The sequence below is a fragment of the Aricia agestis genome, chromosome 2, assembly GCF_905147365.1.
Source record: "Aricia agestis chromosome 2, ilAriAges1.1, whole genome shotgun sequence".
NCBI lineage: Eukaryota > Metazoa > Arthropoda > Insecta > Lepidoptera > Lycaenidae > Aricia > Aricia agestis.
The window spans coordinates 1608292-1633486 of record NC_056407.1 but is presented as its reverse complement, the minus strand read 5'-3'; the positions used below and the strand labels follow the sequence as shown (position 1 = coordinate 1633486).

The 25195-nt window shown below is 37.8% G+C and overlaps 1 protein-coding gene across 3 annotated transcripts in view; it reads left to right on the top strand.

Annotated features, from left to right (window-relative positions):
* LOC121735291 (uridine phosphorylase 1) overlaps positions 1 to 25195 on the top strand; it is a 28949-nt gene that overhangs the window by 497 nt on the left and 3257 nt on the right. The window contains exons 1-8 of one of the 3 annotated variants that reach the window (XM_042126079.1): positions 2061 to 2066; positions 9293 to 9455; positions 15879 to 16002; positions 17775 to 17936; positions 22268 to 22453; positions 23570 to 23708; positions 24031 to 24224; positions 24529 to 24602. In XM_042126079.1, coding sequence (XP_041982013.1) covers positions 9301 to 9455; positions 15879 to 16002; positions 17775 to 17936; positions 22268 to 22453; positions 23570 to 23708; positions 24031 to 24224; positions 24529 to 24602 — 1034 coding nt within the window. In that variant the 5' untranslated portion in view covers positions 2061 to 2066; positions 9293 to 9300. Of the gene's footprint in view, positions 1 to 2060; positions 2067 to 7971; positions 8120 to 9292; positions 9456 to 15878; positions 16003 to 17774; positions 17937 to 22267; positions 22454 to 23569; positions 23709 to 24030; positions 24225 to 24528; positions 24603 to 25195 lie in introns of those variants that run through there. The other 2 variants (XM_042126071.1, XM_042126088.1) reach the window with 2 other exon arrangements.

Sequence of the window (25195 nt, the reverse complement as noted above, 5' to 3'; positions counted from 1 at the left end):
ATTAAGTATCTTTTCCGGGACTTGTATTTTTTTTTGGAAAATTTCATACTTAATATTTCTTCACATACTCACTTTATTTTCATAATAGGAATTTACAATATTTCTGCTGGCATACATAAAAGCAACGCCTATAGCTTACAAGTTACCCAAACGCAATTTCGTCGTATAATAAAAATAACGATTTTTGTAACCTGTCTAGTTTGTTCAGAGATATTTAATATCAGAGTATAATGGCATGATGATTAGGGTGACCCTTAGGTACCTATGTGGTTGCATGTTGGCGTAAGGGCCCTGTCAGGGGACTCTAAAATAATAACTCTGGACACTCTGTACCAATAATTATGAACAGCTGTCTACAATACCTAAACCATTAATTTACCTCACACAAATCTTTGTATAGCCTAACTACGAAAGAATGATAGATTATTATACTAATAAAACACTAGGCAAGAACTCCAGTTCCCATAATCCTATTAAGACTTTATTATTACCAGGCCACTATTTACTTTAACTTTGGAATTGTCTTAGCGCCACAGCCTCTGTACATTTTTGAGGACAAACAAAAGGGTCCTTTAGTTGGGTGAGACGTTTTCGAGACATTTTTAACTAAGTCCGATGTAATAAAATTTATTTTAAACCTCCCGTAGACGAAATAATTGAAAAAAAAATTAAAGCAAAAAATTTAGAAAATAAGTACATTTCGATAACAATAACATTATAATTATACTCACACGTAATATCTACAAATTAGTTGTAGGCTTTTAGTTTACGTGGCATTTTTTAAACACGAATGAAAAAAGGATGTGGCTCTACGTAGCGTGGACGTGTGCTCGCAAAACGATAGAAAATTTTCAGGGTTCCACATCTACAGACTGGAAAACGGGGAAGACTTTATTTACGTCTTAGAGATTTAAATAAAGTTTTTCCCATCATTCTCTATCTCGTCTAATCTATAATATATCTCACAAACTATGATAGGTAGAGCCTTTTTATTTGGTCTGAGGGTAGAGTCTAGATTTCACAATGATGCATTCTTTTTTTGCTCTAGGAACAAATTATTGTCGGTAATCAAATTCATCGGTAATAGAAATAACATTGTAATTGTTTATTTATCCTGGAGCTCCTACCCAAAAAATTGTTACCGTTTTTGTTAGCCACAATTCACAAATAACGGTAATCTTTTACGGGACCCTTCCTGCAAAATTCTTACTCGCACTACCGGTTTTTATGGTAATATTCTGTGAGCTACAGTATTGTGACGTTCGTTAGTCGACGGGCTTTAGAAATGGAAGTAATCAGGAATATCAAATGTACCCTTTGCTGGAGTAATGAATAAGATGAATGCGTTAAATGCGTACTCAGATTTTTAATCAAACGCCATTTAGACGGCGTTTGATTAAAAATCTGAGTACTGAGAAGAAAATAATACGTAGGTGTGGTGAGTGACCCAGTGCGTAGACCGTTTTTTTTCTCTGAAAAGTTGCAACTTGCAACTTCTTTAGAAAAAAAATGTATGCAGTCTGCAGGTTTAGTTCCCCGGTTGTGATTTTTTTCAGACCTTGTAAATGTTTCATACGGATGTTCCAAACCTAAAGATTTTGTAAGAAAAACAAAAAAGCAGGTGGTGTCCCAAAAGTATTGGCCAGTTTTTGCTCCGGAGCAGGCTATAATATGTTATGAAAATGTCGCATATACAAGGTGCAACAAAAGTGAGTTCACTGTGAAAATAGCAGCGCTGAAAGACCAATTTTTTTTTAATTTGTAAATTGTATGGGCAAACGCCCCAACGCAATGAGTTATCCCATACAAAAGCTTTAAAAAGTTGCTCTTTCAACGTTGCTACTTTCACGGTAAAATCCATACAGGGGATGGTACACCTTGTATCTTGTATATTGTGCTCAGGCGAACGACATTTAAAACCTCCTGTCCCGGGCTTTACCCACAGTTAATATTTGAAGAGTGGTTACGTCGCTGCAATGAAACTGTTACAAGTTCATTGCAGTGCAGCGACGTAACCCCTCTACGTACAGTTTAACTCTATTTAAATTATCTGCTAAAAAGCAAAAGTTTTAAACGAGAACCTTATTTACGTTAGCATAATTATTAACCCTTATTTACCCGACTGCGTCAGATGGTTATGTTTTATAATTATAGGGCAGCCAAAACGGCGAATATAAAATCCATCAGATTTTAGCTTTGGCAGATTAATTATTGTCGTCGTACTCCTTAGATTTGAGTTTATTGTGAGTTTATGGGTATATGATATTAAGTACTAGCTGTTGCCCGCGACTTCGTCCGCGTGGACTTCAGTTTATAACGCGTGGTGTCAACAAAATTGGTGTCAAAAGCTTACAGCCGTGTAGTGTGCACATAATATATATTTTTTTTAAATTAAACTTTTTTATACCAAATTTTAAAGCTTATTTAGCTTTACACAACTTAGCTGCATTACACAACTTTAGCTTTACCCATAAACTATTTAGTATTTATTATTGGTATGATGATTGCTGTTGTTTCTGATATCTATGTTGGTAGGTGAGTTATTTGATAACGTGTATGTATAACAATCGAAAGAATCGAAAACCCGTGCCTAACATGGTACCACCCATAAACCTATAGTATATATTAAGTCTATGGTACCACCTCTTATAGAAATACATAGGAGCAAGCGATGGCGCGATCTAGCCTCTAGGCGACTCTTGGCGCCATCTGTTATGAGTTTTGGAACTAACTTAATTTGAACAAATTTACGCATTTTCACCCCCTTAGGACATAGGCTTCTTTTTGACTGGAAAAAGGGGTTGCCTTTTTCCAGTTAAAAAGTAGCCTATGTCCTTTCTCAGGCTTTAGACTATCTGTGTACAAAATTTCATTACAATCGGTTCAGTAATTTTGGCGTGAAAGCGAGACAGACAGACAGAGATACTTTCGAATTTATAGTATTAGTATAGAAGTATAGATTAGTATAGATATCAAAATGTATTTACCGTTTTGACATGTTAAGTAAAGAAACATAAAAAATATATATTTATGCGACAAAAAAAATCCATTACCAAACTGTCTGCTTTTTGTTGGATCGGAACAAAAATATTTGGACAGATACCGCGAGTCAGCGTTTTTCATAAAATTTAATCTTGTAGCCCATTCTGACCTAAATAAACATGTCGAGGATTACTTTCAGCCCGGAGGTATTCACTTATCGTACAGTGGCGTAGCTAGGTAACCAAGGGTCCTGGGGCAACTTAAAAAATGGGGCCCCACCGCTATGTATACTGATTAGGTTTTATTTCATAAAAATATGAAATGATAGATTTTCTTTTAAATTCATCGTATTTCCTTATACTCCCGTGATTTTTTTCACATTTCCAGAAGCAACAGCTTACTGGTAGAAGGGGGACACTGTACTCTAGCTATTTTTTTCACTTTAAAACTTCATATTTTACAAATGGATCCCTAAATCGGAAAATGATCTATGAATACTCGTAATATTTAAGGAAACCTATTCAATGACACTCACACAGTCGGGTGGACGCGAAAAATTGATCATCCCCGCTTGATGTGTAGGGGAGGTACCATAAAAAATGTATTTTTTTTAAGAATTTATAATATACCATTTTGTCGGCATCATTATTATCTGCATTCATGCTGAATTACAGTTTTGTAGGTCTTATAGTCTCTGAGAACCGCGGACAGGCAGACGGATAGACTGGCAGACGGAAGGACAGACCGAAACTGTAAGGAACCCTTATAGTTTTACCCTTACAGTTTTTGTTAACTACGGAACCCTAAAAATAGTGTCACGGACATATAGTGCCATCTAGCGTCAAACCAGCGAAACTTATCGGGGGAACACCGACAACATAAATCCCCTACTCAATACTAGATGGCATGAGGTGCGCAAGTAAATACTCGAACCTTCTAGAAAAGTCCAACATTTGTTTACGTGTGGTAAACACGTAAACAAATTTTGTTTACGTGTTTACGTGTTTAGTTGTTTATGTCTATTGTGGTACATGCTCGAGCCTCCTAGAAAGTTCCCACGCTTGTTTACTTGTTTACGTGTATCGGGAATTTTCTGGAATTCGTCTCGCCATATAAAAAGCCGCAGGTAGACGGCCCGGCAGTTCAGTTCGGTTCGAGCGATCATCAAGGCGATTTCGGAGTGACAACAAGTGATCAATAGTGAGTGAACCAGTAAAACCTTCGACTTGGCTACGACCTAGGACAGTGATAGTGCTTAGTGATTGGTCCTAGTGATTAGTGTTTGGACTTAGTGCTAAGTGTTGTGACCTAGTGTGTGCTTGTGTGACCTAGACTTAGTGAATAAAGTCTTCAAGAGAGTCAGCAGGTCTTTCTCTCCAAATCCTTCGAACCCTAGCACGTAACAATACTAAGCTAAGATGGCTGCATAAAAGACCAGAAACACTTATTTTACTTCTATATCAATTGGCTATCCAATGTCCATTTTCCGATCTGGGAGTCAAAAGTTCACTTTGATCGAAATTTCTGGTGAGGATTCGAGGGCCCCGGGGCACTGCCCCGCCTAGCCCCTTAGTAGCTACGCCGCTGTTAACGTATGTAAAATGCTTACATGGAGGAAGAGTTTGTAAGAAATTAATTAAACCGAGTCGGCGTGAAGTTTCACACTTGAGAACGATATTATGTAGGTAAAGCAGCATGTTTTATGTTATGCCCACATACTGTATTTCGTAAAACATGCTGCTTTACCCTGTAGCCTACACTGTAGCGGCATGTTTTACAAAATGTAACAGTTAGCGAGTGACAACGTTATTCGAAAATTTACGTGAGCTATAATACAAAAACGCTTTTCAATCAAAGGAAAAGAAACACCGCTGTAAAAAGTTAAAAGTATCTTGTAGCTCAGGGGTTCCCAATCCTTTTTAACCTGCGGCGCAGTTACACGTTCAATATTTTGTCACGGTGCCCTTCGTTACCTAGCAGCTAGCTATTACAAAAATAATTAAATATACATAAATAAACACTTTTAATGATTATTATAGTTAGGTTAAGGAGGTGTCTGCCTGTCTGTCTGTCCGTCTGTCCGTCCGTCCATCCGTCCATCCGTCCGTCCATCCGTCCGTCCGTCCGTCCGTCCGTCCGTATGTCACAACCACTTTTCTCCGAAACTATAAGAGCTATACTATTGAAACTTGGTAAGTAGATGTAGTCCGTGAACCGCATTAAGATTTTGATACAAAAATGGAAAAAATATTAAAAATTTTAGAGCTTCCCATAGGTACAACTGAAACAAGAAATATTTTTTTTCGTCTAACCTATGCGTATCTATGAATAGGTCTTCAAAAATCATATTCTTTTCTAATATCATTTTTTTCTAACCTGAATAGTTTGCGAGAGAGATTCTTCCAAAGTGGTAAAATGTGTGTCCCCCCCCCCTCTAACTTCTAAAGTAGGGGCATGATAATTCTAAAAAATTACATTAACTATTAAAACTACTAACGAAAATTGGTTTGAACGAGATCTAGCAAGTAGTTTTTTTTATACGTCATAAATGGTAAACCTTAGTTTAACTTTCATTAAATCAACTAAAATATAAAAATTAATCAAAAACCTTTGCTGCGGAACCTTTCGTGGGCGAGTCCAACTCGCACTTGACCGGTTTTTTTAGTTCATCAGGTTCATTTACCTACGTAAAATAATCGTTCCGTCGTTCCGTACCGGTATAGAGCGAAAGTAGGCAATTTTTTGTATTTCTTGTATGGGAGCCCCCGTTAAATATTAATTTTATAGCGTTTTTTGTATTTGTTGTTATAGCGACAACAGAAATATACAATCTGTGAACATTTCAGAAGTACTATAGCTAGCTATAGCGGTTCTTGAGTTACAGCCTGGAGACAAACGGACAGACGGACAGACATTGAAGTCTCAGTAATAGGGTTCTCTCTCTCTCTCTCTCATGGGCAAAATTTTGGGTTCAACATACATTACCTAATCCGGAGATTATTAAGGGTTCTTCCCCCATCTCCTTACTATTTATTATCGTATTAAGGCAGATTTACATAGTCAGTAACTGACGTTAGTCTACAGATGTGTCATTACTCAGCGCTGGCCCGGCCCTACCCTTGTGTAAATTGATTTCAAGTCAGCAGTACACTGACGACAGCCACTGAATCAATGTAAATCTGCCTTCAATAGTATGCGTCAGTTTTCAACGCCAGCACTAGCGACAACCACGGAATCAATGTAAATCTACCTTCAATAGTATGCGTCAGTTTTCAACGCCAGCACTAGCGACAACCACGGAATCAATGTAAATCTGCCTTCAATAGTATGCGTCAGTTTTCAAAGCCAGCACTAGCTACAACCACGGAATCAATGTAAATCTGCCTTCAATAGTAAGCGTCAGTTTTCAACGCCAGCACTAGCGACAACCACGGAACCAATGTAAATCTGCCTTCAATAGTATGCGTCAGTTTTCAACGCCAGCACTAGCGACAACCACGGGATCAATGTAATGTCTGCCTTCAAATTGGATTTATTTATGCAACTAGATAACACAAGAAACTTGTTAAAATATCAAATTGCTTAATCCGTTATTAAGTAATAACAAAATAAAAGAATGTTGTTAAAGCTAAATACTCCGCTAAATCCACTAAAGATCAACAAGGCGTGGAGTTGAGATAAGATAAGAGGGAGGTTAGCGTGTTAACTGAAATCCGATGTTGTGTTTACATTACCAAAACAAATGAATGTTGAAAACAAAAATTAAACAAACATTTAAAAATATATTTTGCACAATATTTTATCTCAGTGCGGATTTTTTCGCAGGCTAATTATATTATTTTGAAAATAGAAAATAATACTCTGCGTGTGCATGAGCGGCCAATGTTTTAAATCACTAATGCCCAGTTTTTGAGTTCTTTAAATCAGTAGAGTTGTTGGTTGGTCAACGTCGTTTTAACCAAGCTTTAACGTTAGCCAATGATAAACGCTAGTGAATATCAACTCCTAAGTATCAAAATTAAAAAATCTTCGGCAACAGGGCTCAAGTTAAAAGCTACTTAAATCATTATTATCTTCAGTTTTTTTAAACCCAAAATATGATTATTTTTCCAGTTAAAACCAAGTTAAGACTATAATTTATCCGCCGTGAAATTAATGTAGGTCCGTGATTAAATAGTGGCCATCCATCAAAACTCGCGCATTTGTAACTGACAAGATGGTTGGTGAAAGTTCAGGTTTGTTCTGAAGGACGATCGAACGTTCTGAAAATTTAATACTTACCGTATATGTATCGATTGTAGTATTTTATTTAGAAGTACAACATACGATTTTAATGGCTTGTATTACGAGTATGTAACTCTTTACTTCTTTTGCGCGAAATGTTGATAATCGTATTTAAATTTTTACGTGACAAAGGCTCGTCCTTTAGGCTCCATCGGTTCATTGGTAGAAGTGTGGAGAGTAAGCAGACAGACACACTTTATTGCATTTTATTGTATTATGAAATGGACTATTGTTAATCTGTAAATTCTGACCTTGTGATGCAATAACAGTGCCAATAAATAAATTTAACATTAAACATAGGTCTTCTGGTACTCCCATTGAGATATAGGTAAATGGGTACCTAGTATCTACTCTAATAATAATCTACTGTACCGTAACTAAAAAGTATCCTCACATTGTACAGCAGATAGAACATTTAAGCAGCATTACTTGTACTATCTATTCTGTGGCAGCATCAAGCCACATGTATGTACCTTTCTTTTCAAACGTAGTACATGGTTAAAGAATGCGAGGGGACTGAGACGAGAATCAATAAAGAATGCTCCCAGCCAGACCCCAGCAAATTGGATTTGAGACACGCATATCTCAGATCCAATCTGATAATTCTACGCGCTACATCGTCGTTTTTATATGTCAGCTATTGTAAGTGTTCGTACTGAGCGATCGATGTATGAGCTATTGTGTTTACAAAACAAAATGTCGTGATGTCAGTCGCTATGTGTTGGTAGTAGAGGCGTCAGATTCTCGTAGTCTGTCGTAGAGACTAGCTGTTTGTGAAGTATTGTGGATATCGCATCAATCGTTTTATTTATTTTTTTCTTTTTGTTTTTGTAATTGTGTGTAAAATCCAAAGGTGCGTATTTTTTTCCTTTTTTAAGGGTATTTTAATTTAAACACGCAAAAAACAACTTTTACATAACGCATCTCTAAGGTTTCAGCATTAAGTTTGAATAATAAATTTTTACCGTATTAAATTAATTCAAATCATAGATAGTCATTTAACAAACACGAAATACTCGTAAAAAATTAAAATGAACAATAATTAAACAAACACAAAAATGTACATAAGTAAACATTATATCTTGAGCAAGTCACGAAAAGTAACAAATTAAAATATGTAATACGGTTATCGCTAATTGTTGAATCTAGACAGTTTAATGTTCCATTATCCATAGAGCTTGAAGTATGTAACCTTGAGGGGTGTTTGCCAACACTTTCACCGACCAACACGCAATGTATCATGATGTGACCCCAGATACACCATGTTATCATAATTCATAACAAATTGGAATAACATGAAAAAGAACAATTAAAACAAAGCAATACCGCGAATTTGGGCGTCATCCTTTTTCGGCAATGTTTGCTTATAGGTACTAGGTTATTAGTTATCGGTACCTACTATGTGAACTCTTTGTGGACTTGAAGTAGAGAAGTAGCATCTCTCAAAATGTCTGTAAGGCTAAAATTACTGTTGAATTTCGATATTAATCATAACTTGAAAGCTTACAAAGTTTCATGATAAATTATATTGGAACAAATAATTTAAACGTCCCTTGCGAACTCTAAAAGAATTGGATTAAAACATGGAATTTGATATCTTTAGGAATTAAGAAATTATCTTTTAATATTAATTAATGGCTGGGAAAAACGTTGAGTAATATTTAAGTACCTAGCCTCTGAAAGTTTAAATAACAGTAAATATATTGGTATTTAACGCCAGACTAAGCTTAAAGTTTATCGAGAAACTTGCCCGGAGCCCGGAGGAGCAAACTCTATCAAAAGTTTCGATATTTTTTTATGACTTGGAAGTTGGCACTAGCACTAGCCAGCAAGTTGGCACCGATGACATAATTCAGTCAGCAACTGGTGCACAAAGAATAACAAGATAAGTTTTAAAAATAGAAAATTAAGTAAGTAATTAGATTTAGAGAAGAATTACAACCAAACAACAAGGAACAAACAGAACAAACTTTTTTTAGGTTTTTCGAATTGTTTTTTTTATTTCGAATTGTTTCTATCCTGCCAGTACGAGACATGCCACAGAACGGGGTTGCCGTACTAAACGGGGATTCGGGGAGCGGTTATAAGAACGGCACCACCAACAGCCACCACCCCCACAGGAAGCTGTTCGATGATGATGATGTGGTGCCGGCGCAACGAGACGTGGAGGAAGACGCTGCTGACGTTAGGTTATTTTCTTTTATATTATTTAGTTATATTATTTATATTTTTGTTTTTTTATTTTGTATTTTATGAGCTCAACGAAGTCATACTAATCCTAAATTATTGCACCTAATTAAAAGACCGTTTGTTGCCATCACTTTTATTGCCGTCGCCGGTCTTGCATGACAAAAATCCCGGACATTTGGCCGAAATATTTCTATTTCCCCGGACACACATTAAAAACTATTATCTATTACGTCCCAATTTTTTCAACAAAAATTTGTAAAAATTTGATTAACTTAAATCCTTGAAATCGTACTTGATTTTGATCAAAGAAGGAAGAAAGTGTGTATGCTTAGCGAGTTTTTATCTTTCGTTTATTGCTGCCTGGCCAAAAAGTTGGATTTCCCTCAACAAAAGTCTCCATTCGGATTTCACCCGGACACTTTTCAAAAACCCGGCCGGACGGTCCCTGGACCGCGCCCTTCAAACTAGGACAAACCCGGGGAAATCCAGACGGATGGCAGCCCTACCATCACCCACCCTTAACCATTTTTAACATTAGCTGACTTTGTAAACATTGTGGCAAACATCCCCCAAACTAGGTAAGGCCTGTCTTTGCTGCAATGGCTTGGGAGTGTAATATAGTGTCTGTGCAGCAATGTGCAAGCTTGGGTGTTGGAGCAGTGTAATTAACCCTCGGTTGCTCGCGCTTTTAAAATAACGCCGTTGGTCACCTGGGGTCTTTGAAAGCCCGAAAATTAAATGACATAAAAATGGCATAAATTTATATATTTCTTAACTTTTTTCTGCAAATTATTGTTATTTATTTTAATATTAATCAGAGTAAATCAAAAAATTAATTATATTTTGAATACTTATAACTAAAACTCACAATTTAAAAATAGAAGTCAAAAAGTTTCAAGTGGAAACCGTAAGATAGGAAAATTAAAAAAAATCAACATAGTTTTAAAATTGTGGAAAAACGTGTAGATAACTGAAATAATTTTCAGCACCAAAACCGTGTATATTTTATACATTTTCCTGTTCCAATACTTTAAACGTATGGTAAATATACCGACAATTAGTTTCTAATCATCACCAAAAAATAATCATCATCATTTTGGTCTACATAGCAAAATATTATGCATTTTTGGAAAAGTGCGTCTAAAACTTCTTATAAGCGATATAAAACAATAAGAACCAACACACGTACATTTTAATTGATTTATTATTAAAATACAAGGAAAATCACAAAAGAAATCCATTTCGGTGTGAAAACTGTATGAAAATATCAAATTAAATTTAGTTACGCGGTTGGTCACCTGGGGTCTTTAAAGACCCCAGCGTGAATAAACACATCTGTAACACACAATACATGCACGCGAGCTCAGATGAGTGGCAATTATATCGAAACTAGCTGTCCCGGCAAACGTTGTTTTGCCATAAAATTATTTTCCCTATTTTCCTGCTTTTCTCTTGAAGGTTTTTCTGTTTTTTTTTTCTATAGACCTCACGGAGCCAGAGACCTTTCCAACGAATGCAAAACCGTGGAAATCGGTTCGTGCGTTCTGGAGTTATAGCGCCAGGAAGGAAAACTGTTGATTCTAGTGTTTCGCCATAAAGCAGGGAGCATAATGGCTCTGGTGGCGGGACCAATAATGGCAATTTCACTTTATCACTAAGGCAGCACAAACCAGGCGTTTCACCAGCAAATTTCAATGCTCCACAATTTTGGCAAACAACGTCCATTGGACCAATGCAATTCATGACAGGGCTGCCGTGCAGTCCTGCCGTGAATGGGCCCTTTAACAGTGCCTGAACTTTCGAGACATAGACAATAGCTCAAAGAGTATATAACCACTACATATGATATTTTATGAATAGCTTATCAAGAAAAATCATAGACAACCTATAAAAAGACATTTACACTTTTGTTAACCTGTAGATTTTTTTTCCTTAGTGCCTGTTTCACCACTTCCTGATAAAATGCGGAATAGGCTATCCACAACTTTTTTGACAGATTCTCCATACTTTATATGTCAAGTTAAGTGGTGGATAGCCTATTCGGAACTTATCAGGAAGTGGTGAAACAGGCCCTTAATCTTATAACCTTTACCAACTGATTTTTTATTCCCTAAATTCCGTTCCTTTCCGATGATTTTATGTTTTTACTGTAGAATAAATCTTAGGTAGGTATTATTTTCGGGAATTAAAAATTAAATAATTAAAAAATAATTTTTGAAAATTAATGTCTAAAACAAACAAATATAACAGTACCTGAACTTTGTAGACATTTTACAAAAATAAATTTCTGAACGCACACATGATGTCTTCAGAAAAAAATAAAGTTGTGGCTTAAAGGTCTCAGCAACCAGGCCATAAGCTCCAAAAAAAAAATAGTTGTTACACTATTTGACAGGATTGGACAACAAATGTTTGACATGTAATAAACAAATCAGCATCTATTGAAATGATTAAGTATTCATTACACATATCGAGTTTTCATTGTTTTTAAGATGTATTCTGCTATTCGGGACGGAAACAAATCCAAAAATCAAAAACCATGGCAATCGGTCCAGCCGTTCTCGAGTTATAAGTGTTGTAACAAACACGACTTTCTTTTATATATATAAATAAATAAATAAAAAATAATAAAGATAAAAAAGATAAGATATAATTCCTTTTAGGAAGCTACCTAAAGAGCGGAGTTGCTACGAATAATTTAAATATAGTTTTTTCTCGTTTTCGCAAACTCCGGGCTTTTAAAGACCCTACGCGACCACCCAAGGGTTAAAGATCTTGTCAAACTCGTGTTATATAACGTTTAATAACTAACTCTAATTAATAATTGCACTACAATATATGCAGGGAGGAACACTACAATTGTTATGGGTACAATTAAAACTTTTATTACTAAAGCAAGTGTTGCCAGTGATCTACAACGTGTGTAAATGGAAAATGTGTTAACACTAATTAAATACAGTCGGAGAGCAATTCGCTTGCAATTTCCTGTGAATTAGCGAGTGATTTACTCTGCAGGGGAAATGAGCATTAACATCCGAACAATCATATTCAAACTCTGATTGTTTTCATGAATATTTCATCTTTTAACGTTGTTCGTGGCGGCCGAAAAGGAAGATCTTCCGACCGAGCGAGATAGCATGCTCGGTCAGGCCGAAGCCCACTGACGTCATTTCAGACGTTGTATATATCTTGCCGTTCTCCGAAACTTCGATAGCGCGATGCAGGAATGTTAGGCGAATTGTGGGTACCGCCACAATCTCTTTATTAACATTTTAATTAAAACAGACAGATGAGACTCGTGTTCGCTTCAAATATTCGATTTTCAAATTATGGAATCTACTTTTTCGTAAAAGAGTTTTTCATAGATAAAATTAATATGAAGAGACTATACTGCCGCACTCAGAGTGGAACATTATTTACTTAATTATAATTAATTCAAAATTTTGACTAAGGCTCTTCGATCACTAATATACAAGATACACAGTCCCATACAAAACCTCTCGAAAATCTGTCGCCGAGTAAAAGTGTTTAAAAAAGTATAAATTTATCTAAAATCAACCTTAATAATAGTTATTAAAGATCTTTTTATAAAACAATGTACAATGTGTGTTTACAAAGCAATAAATTTTTACGAACGACGCACGCTTCAAACTAAATTCAACCATCGTCCATATGTCTTAAAGTTTAAATTATTAAGTACAATTCCAAAAAAGCACTTTAATAATTTTACGGCCGCACTTCGCCGCTGGACCAGGGTGAAGTGAAGTATGAGTGGAGTCGAACTGTTCAACATTTTTTGTTGATTGTAATAATTTTAATAGTCCATTTTTTAATTTTTCCAAAGTTTAATGTATAAAGTGTGGAGTAATTATTTTTACTTGTAATATTATGTTGTTCTAATATGTTTAATTTTATAGTTAACTAAAATATACGTGTATACATTGAATATAAATGCTTAGAACATACAACGCTCGCTAAAGTCGGCTTGAAAAATTGTTCGCATCTTTGCCGTGCTATAACTGATATCCAATCTCCACATCTAACTGGGTCTCGAGGAAACCTAAAAAAATATATTCCTCAATAAAATAAATAATAATTAATAGCGACTCCACCAAATGGAACAGAAACACAGTGTATAACCCGAACATTTCAAGTGGGCATGATAAACTACGATAAGTACCTTTTGTATGAGTATTCGCAATTGAGATGGTTTATACCTCGTGTTGATTTATTTACAACTTAATTTTAAAACTGTTTTTTGTTGATTTCTTAACGAAATACCAATATTTATAATACAATTGTATGAAATATATTAGGATAAAATTAATACTTACCGGAAATATGAAATTCCATCCATTTTTTGCGTTTTAAACGTATGATTTTTACAATTGTTGAACGAGCACTGGGACATGTTTCCCAGCGGAGCGTTCGAGCAGTACTAAATCGAAAGTCCACCAGAATGTTGCGTTTGGTGCTCTTTTAGTGAGGTCGTTTTTTGCCGCGGACTGTGTATCTTGTATATTAGTGATCGAAGCTTAGGCCCCATACATTATCTGTCAAACTCTTCATTAAATTCAAGGTTAATCGTAATTAAATGTCTCTGAGTACGGCGGTTAGAGTTTAGTGTTTAAGTATTGGAATTTCGAATTCCTTACTTTTTCACAAACCCAAAATTTTGTTCAAGCCAAGGGTACTGCTTTGATTTATTTAATTTTTATTTATCGAAATTAATTTTCTACGCTTGAAAGAATATGCGCAGTGTGACGACAAAAGAATAATTTCCATGACCTTTCATTTCAGCCCATCGTTTGAAGTAGAAAACAGTTTTTATTTGCAATCGTGATGTCTTCGTTTTAACTATACCTACTTAAGTATTTAAAATAAAAAATCAAATCAAAAATGGAAAACCCATTGTATCCATTAGCCTGTATCCATGGCAGTATATTTATACTATTAGATACCTAAATAGTCGTACTGCGTACATAATGTAGATGTTTTAAGGGTTTTATATTATACATATTAAGACAGACAATAAAATTTACTAGCGGCTTTATCGAGATTGGCAGTAAAACCCTTTACGAGTTGTTCTTTTGGATTTTTTACCTGCACGATTTTCAATTGCAATTAATGTAATTACATTTGTATTTAGGCCAATTAGGTACTATTTTCTACACGAAAAGTGGAAATCGATTCTAAGTTAAATTCATTAGTTGATTTCAAATGGTACAGTAAGGAACATTTTACCCAAAAATGACAACCCTCGACTAACATAGTAAGTACATTTTTTCTGGTAAAATTGCGAGCATACATAAAATCAAAACAATAATATTCTTGTTTCTGAATACAGAGACCAGAGTCAATAAATTATGGTAATGTGACGGTAGTAGGGCTCGCCCTTTGTTCGTACAGGCTGTACCCTTGGGGATGGGGACTGGGGTGCACATATTTCCCATAAATTACACATTTATATATATTTATTATAAACACTAACATATGAATAGGTAAATGTGAAATAAGAAATCGACCTGGAGGTTAATGAGTTAGTTTGTATTTACAGCTGATTATTGTTATCAGCCGAAAACAGCAGTCTTACCTATCAGTTGAATTATTAAAATTATTTAAATAAAATTAGTTATTTAACACGCCATGCTATGTGCAATGTGCATGCATTAAAGCTTGTCTACAAGTAGCCCTAGCTAGCAAGTGGCAGAAATCGCAACCATTAAGCGAGCACGCGACAAAGCCTAGATGGCTTAGACCACTAGTCGCCGCTATATCGACAAACCTTCCAGCTGCCATGCAAAGTGACAGTTTGGTCTATATTTTGTACCACCGAAGAAAGTATCGCAGTTATCGGTCCTAGTTCCTACATTTAGGCAGATTATGTGAATTCATTGTTTATCGTACTGACCTGTCGGCTGGGTTTTACATAACGCGACCAAATAATAATATTAAGGGGCCGGGTGCCATCGAAATTCTCATACATACGTAATACCAAAATCATGTTCTCATATGAAAATATTTAACATGTTTGAGTTATTTTTCAGCTTAAAATAGTAATTACCTAGGTTCCTGGCCTGCATAAAAAATTACTTACTCTAAAATATTTAAACACAAAAAAATATAGTAAAACACTAAAAAATATGTAAATTTTTGTGCAGGAACTTAGGTAATTATTATTTTAAGCCGAAAAATAACTCAAACATGTTAAATATTTGCGTATGAGAAAACGATTTTGGTATTACGCATGTATGAGAATTTCCATGGCACCCGGCCTCTTAAACGACGTAGGTCTGCGTCCGCCATCTGCCCATGAAACAAACTCTGATATCACCGAAACCTTTAATAAAATCTGTGTTTTAAATATATTTGATCAATTATTGTTAGATAGAGTCGCTAATCAGAGATCCTCATATCCACAGGTACCCAGATGGTTCGGTGCGGCTGCGGAACCCGAACATCGAGCTCATGGACCAGGACATCCTGTACCACCTGGCCCTCGGCTCCGGCTCGCACGACCTCGTCGAGATGTTCGGTGACGTGAAGGTAATGATGAACAGGTATTATCGAAAAGAAACCACCACTTGGATCCATAGCCGCCAAATAAAATAACAAGATCCACATGCTATCAGGTGTAGACAAGTCAACGAAATTCTATCTCAGGACCTGGTTACACCTACCATTCGTCTATGCACCTGCCTAGTAGAGTCAGTAGGAAGAGGGACTAGGGTGGCGACTGGCGACACAGTGCCCTCGACAGAACACACCCATGTGCATGTCTGTCTGTTACCTTTACCTGTCACGTTGCCTCTATCAAGACGTCATCTAAAAGTCAAGAAACCTCTACCATTATAGAGCTGGTAACCTTTAGTCTACTTAGCTTTGTCCTTCCGAAAAAACAACCTTGACAGTTAGCCACGGACCGCCAGTCTACAGCAATAAAGGCGGTACCTGGTACCAGTTGGCAAGATGGTAGATTTATTATATGCTGACTTTAAGCATTTCATATCAAATATAAAACCTTTTATATTATAATATAAGGAATCTTGCATTTTCATCTCTAGAACTCTATTGTTTTATTCTACGCCTATAAGTACTTATTATAATCAAAACATTAAAGGTGTGCAGGGCACATGGTTCTCGATATAAGTTAGCGACTACTATTTGAAACTAGTTTCAATAATCAATGTCCATTATCATATTTTATCAGCTTTCCACGTATGACAATGTTTACATTAATTTTCGTCTGTTTGAATTATTGACTAGTGGTTGATTAATGACCAGGAACTTCGTGACATAACGTGATAGTTGTACAGACTTGTACTTGAGTAGTACTCTGCCCGGTGGATGGTGGAAATTGTTGGAAAATTTTATTGACAGTTTTCTAAAGCAGCCACCAAGCATCGATTTAATAAGGTCTGATGTAGACGAAGAAATGGACTGAGCAGTACCTGTATGAAATTCACGATGATTGTGATCTTGCCGCTTCTCAGACTTGTGGCTCTGTAGTAATGAAAAGCTTTGTCCACACTGTGCCTTTTTTGTTCATCAACGGCATGCGTTATAGTGCAGTCAACATCGCACGTGAGGCATGCTCGCGACGCTATGACACTTTTATTTCCAACGCGAGTGGATTTTGACGCATTCAATTATTGAATATGCCAAACGAAAGTTGAATAAAAAGATGATGATGAAAATTGAAGATGAAATTGCATAGTGTGGACATAGCTAATAGTTATGTCCATACTGTGCACTTTCATCGTCAATTTTCGTCATCAACTTTCATATTGGCGCATTCAATAATTGAATGCGTCAAGGAACGCAACGCCAATGATATTGTCATTTTTGAAGTTTTGGATACGGTCAAAGGGCAGGCGCGCGGGCGTCGCGGGCATGCCTCACGTTCGCTGTTGACTGCGCTATAACACATGCCTTTGACGAACAGAAAAAGGCACAGTGTGGACAAAGCTAACGACAACTAAAAATCGCGCGCTTGTTTCATCTCTACTTTGTACATGTGTCCCTCTATAGAGTTCACTGTAAAAGTAGTAGCGCTTAAAGACCAATTTTTTTTGCGATTTGTATTGCAAGCGCCCGCGGGTAATGAATTTTTCCATACAAAGATGTAAAAAAAGTTACTATTTCAGCGCTGCTACTTTCACATTGAACTCTATAATATAGGGGACCGATACACACCCTAAAGTATTATCATTTAGTTTTGTTACAACCTGTATAGCGCCGTCAACCCCCTAGGCATATAGAAAAGCACATAACACCTCTTGGAGTCGAAACCCTCATTGACCATGACTTGTCCCCAGTTCGTGTGCATGGGCGGTACGCCGAAGCGCATGGAGCAGTTCGCGTACACCATCATGGCGGAGATCGGCCACAAGCTGCCGTGCGGCACCACGCTGCAGGACATCAGCCAGTTCTCTTACCGGTACTCCATGTACAAAGTCGGCCCCGTGCTGTCCATCAGTGTGAGTATACATAGTGGAAGCTATTAACTCTTTGCAGGTTCCAAGACAGCTTTAGCATGTCACTCGGGTTCAAAGAGATTTTTTGGGTTTCGTTGATTGGACACCACCGTGGATCCTGGTGACATAGGAGATTCGGTAGTGGGAATATGTGGTGTGCCAATAATAGAACTTGAAATAGGCCACATAGTACAGCGCGGCGTAGATGTGACCCGCCCGGCTGCAGACGTAACATGTGCGTACTGCGTACCTTTAAATACTTTTTTTTTATGAAATAAGGGGGCAAACGAGCAAACGGGTCACCTGATGGAAAGCAACTTCCGTCGCCCATGGACACTCGCAGCATCAGAAGAGCTGCAGGTGCGTTACCGGCCTTTTAAGAGGGAATAGGGTAATAGGGGAAGGTAGGGATGGAAAGGGAACGGAATAAGGGAGGGAAGGGAATAGGGTAGGGGATTGGGCCTCCGGTAAACTCACTCACTCGGCGTGAAACAGCGCAAGCGCTGTTTCACGCCGGTTTTCTGTGAGGACGTGGTATTTCTCCGGTCGAGCCGGCCCATTCGTGCCGAAGCATGGCTCTCCCACGTCTACTATACAAGTCTCTACATTGCGATAATCTGAGCTTGATTGTAGGCAGCTAAGAGCTGTCCACAGGAACTCACATGCTCATTGGTTAATTTTTATAGCGATTACCTTTAAGAATCGAGCATCGTATTCAGATGCCAACGGCAAGAAATCAAAGAGAGTCAAAATTGTAGCCAGACGTTAGCCAATATGTGGAGACTGGTGCCACACAATAATTGAGACCTATAACCAAGGTAAGAAACCCCACATTATACGGCATATATTTTAGAACCATCAGTGATTATTACGGAATAGCATGCCTACGTTGTTTATTTACAAATGAGAAACACTTAAATCTCTATTATCGTCTATTAGGACGATACAGAAATCGATACCCTATTTAATGTACCATCGAGGAAATTGATTCCTAGGCAGTTGACGGACGTCATGTGGTCGGCTCATGTCAATTCAATGTTAGCTGTGATCAGTCGGATGGGTTTGATTTAACGCGACCAAATTACTTAGGTCCGCCATCTGCCTAGGAATCAACTTCTCTGGTAGTACTTACCGTTATGCAATGTGCCTCGTGCCATCGTTACCGACATTTACACTCAATCACAATAAGTGTTTGACCCGCGACCCGCGTCCCGGCAGATTACTCGCGACCACTTGTGTAACATCCTAGTGATGTCATTCTGTTAATGAATTCGGCTTCGGCTAGCATCGGCTAAAAATCATGCTTCATCAAACCTTAGGCCTAAATGGCCAAAATCACAGTACAAGGGGAAGGCTCGCCGAAGGTTAATTTTCTAGAAAACAAACATTGAAATTGAAGAAACTGTTAGAAACAGAAATACTGCTATTTTCAAATTAAAATTTGGAATTTATTAACATTAATTCAATATTTTACAGTTTTTGAAAATAGTCAACATGGATTAAAATTAGTGATTTGGTGAAAAGCCGACTAAAGGGCTTCGGCTTGAAATTGACCTTCAGTCTCTCCTCTTACATCTAGTGCACTATTTCAAGACCAATTACATGCCCTAGAATCCTAGATAGTACTAGTACATCTAAAAGTTCATTCTACTTCTTATCAAGCTGAAAGTAGAGCGAAGAATTGGGGTAGAGTTCAACAATGAAAGAACACAATACAGTTCATTATCGATAAATCTGTAGTTTCGCTTTGCAAGATAAAAACAATCGATTATTGTATAAGGGCTCGTTTGGACATGATGGTTTCTATGATTGCGAAGCAGTCTTTGACATAAACGAAGGTGTGCAATCAATAAACACGTTCGTAATATTGGGCCATCTATTATCAATTTATTTTTGACTAGATAAAACCCGCATCTCTATTGCGGGTAATTAAAATTCGTTTGTCGCGTGGGAAGCTGGGAACCGTACATCTTTCCGGGATAAAAAGTATCCTCTGTCCTTTCCCGGGACTCAAAATAACTTCATACCAAACAGCAAAATCGGTTCAGCGGTTTGGGCATGAATGTGTAACAGACACACATATTCGCATTCATAATATTAGTATGGATTTCGTGACACTTGAATATTTCAGCAATCTTTAAAAGTTATGTAACCTTCCCTAACCCGTGGGGGGTAGATATAGAGATGGGGAGTAGATAAAGTATGTTTGTCAGTTACGAGTAGTTATCTGTGTAAGTGTAATTGCTAATTACATTATCGCACAGATAAGCCCGTCGCAGCCATATCGGCTAGAAGGCTTCCATCAGCTGTCGCCGTAATCAGTGTTTATATAAACTAACTTATTATTGTTTGTCATGTAGGGTTAGTTAAGATCTAGATTCTAGATGTACTTAAGCTTCCGTATTTGGTATTTATGACTATTCAATCGTAATATTGCAGTTATATCCAAGGTTTTTGAATATAATTTTCTTGAGTACTCGTATAATACTGCTATATTATTATAATCAGGGCCGGTTTTAAGATTTCTTCGGCGCCCAGGGTTCTGTTAGTGCTGAAAAAACTTGGTGCTACTTTTGCCTTCAGCGCCCTTTTTTATCCGGCGCCCTGGGCGGTCGCCTAGCGTCGTCGTCGTCGTCCCCCCCCCTAACGCTGTTACTCATTATAATAATAAAATGACAAGGGTCATGAGTTTCCGGTGAAATTTAGATAGAATGAAATGTTTTGAGTTGTGCCCTGAAGCCACTGTAATGCATAAAGCATAGCTAAATTATTGTAAATGTAAGTATTGTATGTATTGTATTGGCGACAATGCTACTAAACGCATCTATTTAGCCCCACGGAAACCCTACTCCTTTCTAAATTCCACGGCTCGTTTTATATACATACATATAAAACGATTATTGATTTACTCATACTGTTAAGTCATATTCGGAGCACTTTTATCAGGTCAATAAGCAAGAGGGGTCAAGGTGGGAACAGTCAAAATATTACGCGGCGTACAAACATCTGATAACTTTAGTTTGTTACTAAACAATAAAGTTGTTTTTAGTTTTTACATTGACATTATGGACTAATTATTATACATTGTATAATTCGTCAATGTTCATATGTGCAAAATTTATTCCTTGTCCCATTGCCCATATCCTTTGTTTGTCTCATTTACATAATTTTGTCGCGTACCAAGATTACATTTTCTCATAATCTACTGTAAGTCCATCACGCCTTGGACCTTTTAATAGTTCTGGCAAATTTACTGTATGTGCTAATAGTGCCCTCTGCTCGGCAAGTCTGTCTAAAGGGAATATTACGAACATTTGCGTAATATTGCGCTATAGTAATTGAGGACCAAGCATGTTCGAAGATGATCTTCGTTCATCTTAGGACTTCAACATCTCCAGGATTTAATGTCAATCTATAGCTTGCACCAATATTTCACCCCAATCTTCAGAGAGATAATTAGCTACAAAAAATGGTTACTTTTCTTATTGATATCTAAAAAATACCTTTGTAATTTTCGTAATTACCTTTATTTAATTTTTTTTTATATAAGTAAAATATGTGGACCACGGAGGTCATTTGATATCTTAAAACGGACCCCGAGCGAAACTAATTGGTGACCCCTGCTTTAGACAGACTTGCCGTTCGCGGTGTTGGGCTGCCTGTTCAAATGTTGAATGCCACATTTAAACATGCATCCTTTCGAAGCTTCACGGTGCAATGTGAACTGGATCCAGAGTCCAGACATCAATGTTACAGTCATGGGCGTACCCAGGTTCTGGGCCAGGGGGGGGGGGGGGGGGGGCTCAAATTACCCAGGTTCTGGTGCCAGGGGGGGGGCAAATTACCCAGGTTCTGGGCCAGGGGGGGGGGCAAATCAGATTTTTCATTAGCTAGGTGCTTATAAAGAATAAAAAATTCATAATTTTTAGTTGTAAAAATATTGTATTGCAAACAAATGGCAAAATTTAGTTTTCTTAATTTTTAATTTTTAATTTTTATAGATAAAAGTACTTAGTAGGGACGTCAACATGATCCAGGGGGGGGGCAGCTGCCCCCCCCCTACCCCCCCCCCCCTCGGTACGCCCATGGTTACAGTATAACATTAATGTAAATTGGTGTCAATTTCAACTTCCTTTATATACGCGTCTGTTATTATGTCGAGCGACGCGTCGCCGTACCTACAAATTACAATCTACTTACTTATTTTTAACCGACTTAGAAAAATGCAGAACTTCCTCCGAGCTTATTCTATAACTATAACTATATTTCGGCTGTATATATTTTTAAGTTTGCCATTTTTGCCTAGTAACTAAAGATGTTCTTTATCTTTCCAGCACGGCATGGGTATCCCCTCGGTGGGTATACTCCTCCACGAAGTCATCAAGCTGATGTACCACGCTCGTGTGCGGGACCCGGTGTTCTTCAGGATCGGAACCTGTGGCGGCATCGGCCTGGAGGGGGGCACCGTCGTCATATCAGATGAAGCTGTCGATGGCGCTCTCAGGAATGTTCTGGAGCTGGTTAGTACAATTTGTGACTTAGGGTATACGCCTTATGTCGAGAGCGGGTTCTTATATTACTTATATTACTCCCATAGCTAACGCAGTCAGGGAAACATGACTTGCCAGGGTTACGGCATATGTATGTTCGGGTTTTATGTCTACCAGCGGGTCATATTATAATTATTATCTACCAGCGTCTTGGGAGCATAAATTGCTTGGGCAGAGTTAGTACTGTTCAGCTAGTTAATACCAAAATTTACTCTTACAAGTTACAACTTACAACCCATCAGTACATTTGCATCTTGGTATGAAGAAGCATTGCATCGCCTTTATTAACCTCTTATTAATTTGTAGCACCTAGGTACTCGTATATACTTTCGTATATAGGTGCTCCTTCACCACTAGCATTCACTTGTAATGTAACATTGTAGATTCGTTTTTGAGCATTACATGAAAAGCACACGTGAAATGTAACATTCGACTTTGAGCATTCCATAGCTAGTTGATGTTACAAGTTGTATCAAGATATTACACACTGTATCATTACAAGGTACGCATTGTAATGCTCGGACTCTGCTTTTGTTGATGTTTCATTACAAGCGAATGCTCCCGGTGAGGGAGCACCTTATAGAATACCGATAATATGAATGAAAATTAGTTACCAAGGCGTCGCCGGCAGCGTTGCCAGATTTTTTTTGTGCCAAGTCGGGACTTTGGAACTTTTTGAGTGAAAAAGCGGGATTCTTCAGTCAAAAGCGGGACAAAGTAAAAAAAGGTATAAAATTAAATGTTTTTTTGATTTTTTTATCTTTTTATTTGCGTTAAAATAACATTTAGGGATAGCTAAAGTAGCCAAAGCAAATCCACGCCTCTAGCTCCCACACTCTTATCTTCCGCACGTTTCTTTCTTAGCAGTCAGCACGCTGCACGTACGTTCGGGCTTTCCCCGGAAAGCGGGACTGAGCCTGTCCCGCGCGGGACATTTAATTTTGATGAAAAAATCGGGACGTCCCGCCAAAATCGGGACGTCTTGCAACGCTGGTCACCGGTCACTGGTCTTGTTTTTAACCCTTCCATCGTCCCTTTGGTCTTTTCGTGACCTTCCTACACTAATTAGCTCTTTATCCTCAACAGACGGTGCTGGGGAAGAACATCCAGAGGCCAGCCAAGTTGGACCGACGATTGGCGCGCGAGCTACGCGGCTTGGCCGACCCTGAAGATCCCTACGACACGGTCACCGGCCGCACCATGTGCACATACGACTTTTACGAAGGTATACGTCCGTTTTTATAAGACTTTATGGTAAATGAGTGAACGTATAGCACCTTATGGATAGTGCTACCCCAAGAACAGCCCGCGAGGTCTCAAGAGTTGCACAAGCGATGCTATATGGTGATTAACTTGTTATTTAATTAAGATTGAAAATAAGCATGGCTTTTACGGCCATAATATTATTTGTTACTGTTTCACGAGACGGTACGCGCTAGTGACAAAAAACTCTCATATATACTCATAATATATGCCTAACAGTATATAAACATGGAACTACTCCTCCCGACAGCAATCTTCGCTAACCAACACTTTTCGTTTTCCAGGGCAGGGTCGTCTGGACGGCGCGTTCTGCGACTTTACGGAGGCGGACAAGATGTCGTACCTGGAGGGTCTGCATCGCGCCGGCGTCGTCAACATCGAGATGGAGTCGCTGGCGTTCGCCGCGCTCACCCACCACGCCGGCATCGCCGCCGCCGTCGTGTGCGTCACGCTGCTCGACCGCCTCAAGGGCGACCAGGTGCGTCATCACCGGGTGGAGTCACTGGCGTTCGCCGCGCTCACCTACCACACCGGCATCGCCGCCGCCGTCATCATCATCATCATTATTATTATCATCACCAACAGCAGTAGCATCATCATCGTTATTTATGTCGCATCGCCAACCTATTAGTGTTAGATACCCCTATCTGCACATGAAAGTCTCGACTGTTGGACGACGGTCCCTTGAGGTGACGCCATATTTTATTTGCTCTTTGGGTCTTCAATATTTGCAAACCCCTTCTGGAAATTCTAGTACCTAATGACTACATGTTTATGTGCAGGTGTTAGCGCCCAAGGAGGTGCTGGACGAGTGGCAGCAGCGACCCACCAAGCTCGTGTGCCGCTACATCAAAAGGTGTGATATTTTTTATACATAATAATAACACCATCATTTTTAAAGAGCTGGTAAAATACCTAGTAGGTACTTATTTTATACTAGGTAGGTATTAAACCAACACAATTTACATACCAACGAGATTCTAGAAATACGAACAGAGGCGTAATATGAGATGGGCGGCAAATAAAGGGCAGCTCGAGAGACCCTAAATAAGGCATTATAGTTCATTAGTTAATCTTACTAATTCATTTTTTTAATCATTCATATTATGTATGTTCTAATTTGTACCTATGTTTTTTCTTCATTATTTGTCTGTACTTATGTATTTTAAAAGTACTTACATTGATTTGTGAAAGGTTTGATAAACGTATTCATAATTTTATGTTAAAATCATTTAATATAATGCCGGGAAATCGTATATTTTTAAGTATATTTTTTTCTTTCGTAGTATTAAAAAACTCGGAGCAAATTTTGGTCTCCCAGGTATGATTAAATAGTAAAACAATTAATACATTATTATAATAATTTCTTGCGGTTTCTTAAAATAACTGTTTTACGTGTATTTCACCTCTTGCATAATTTGTAATTGCTCTTGGTAATTTGTACATCCA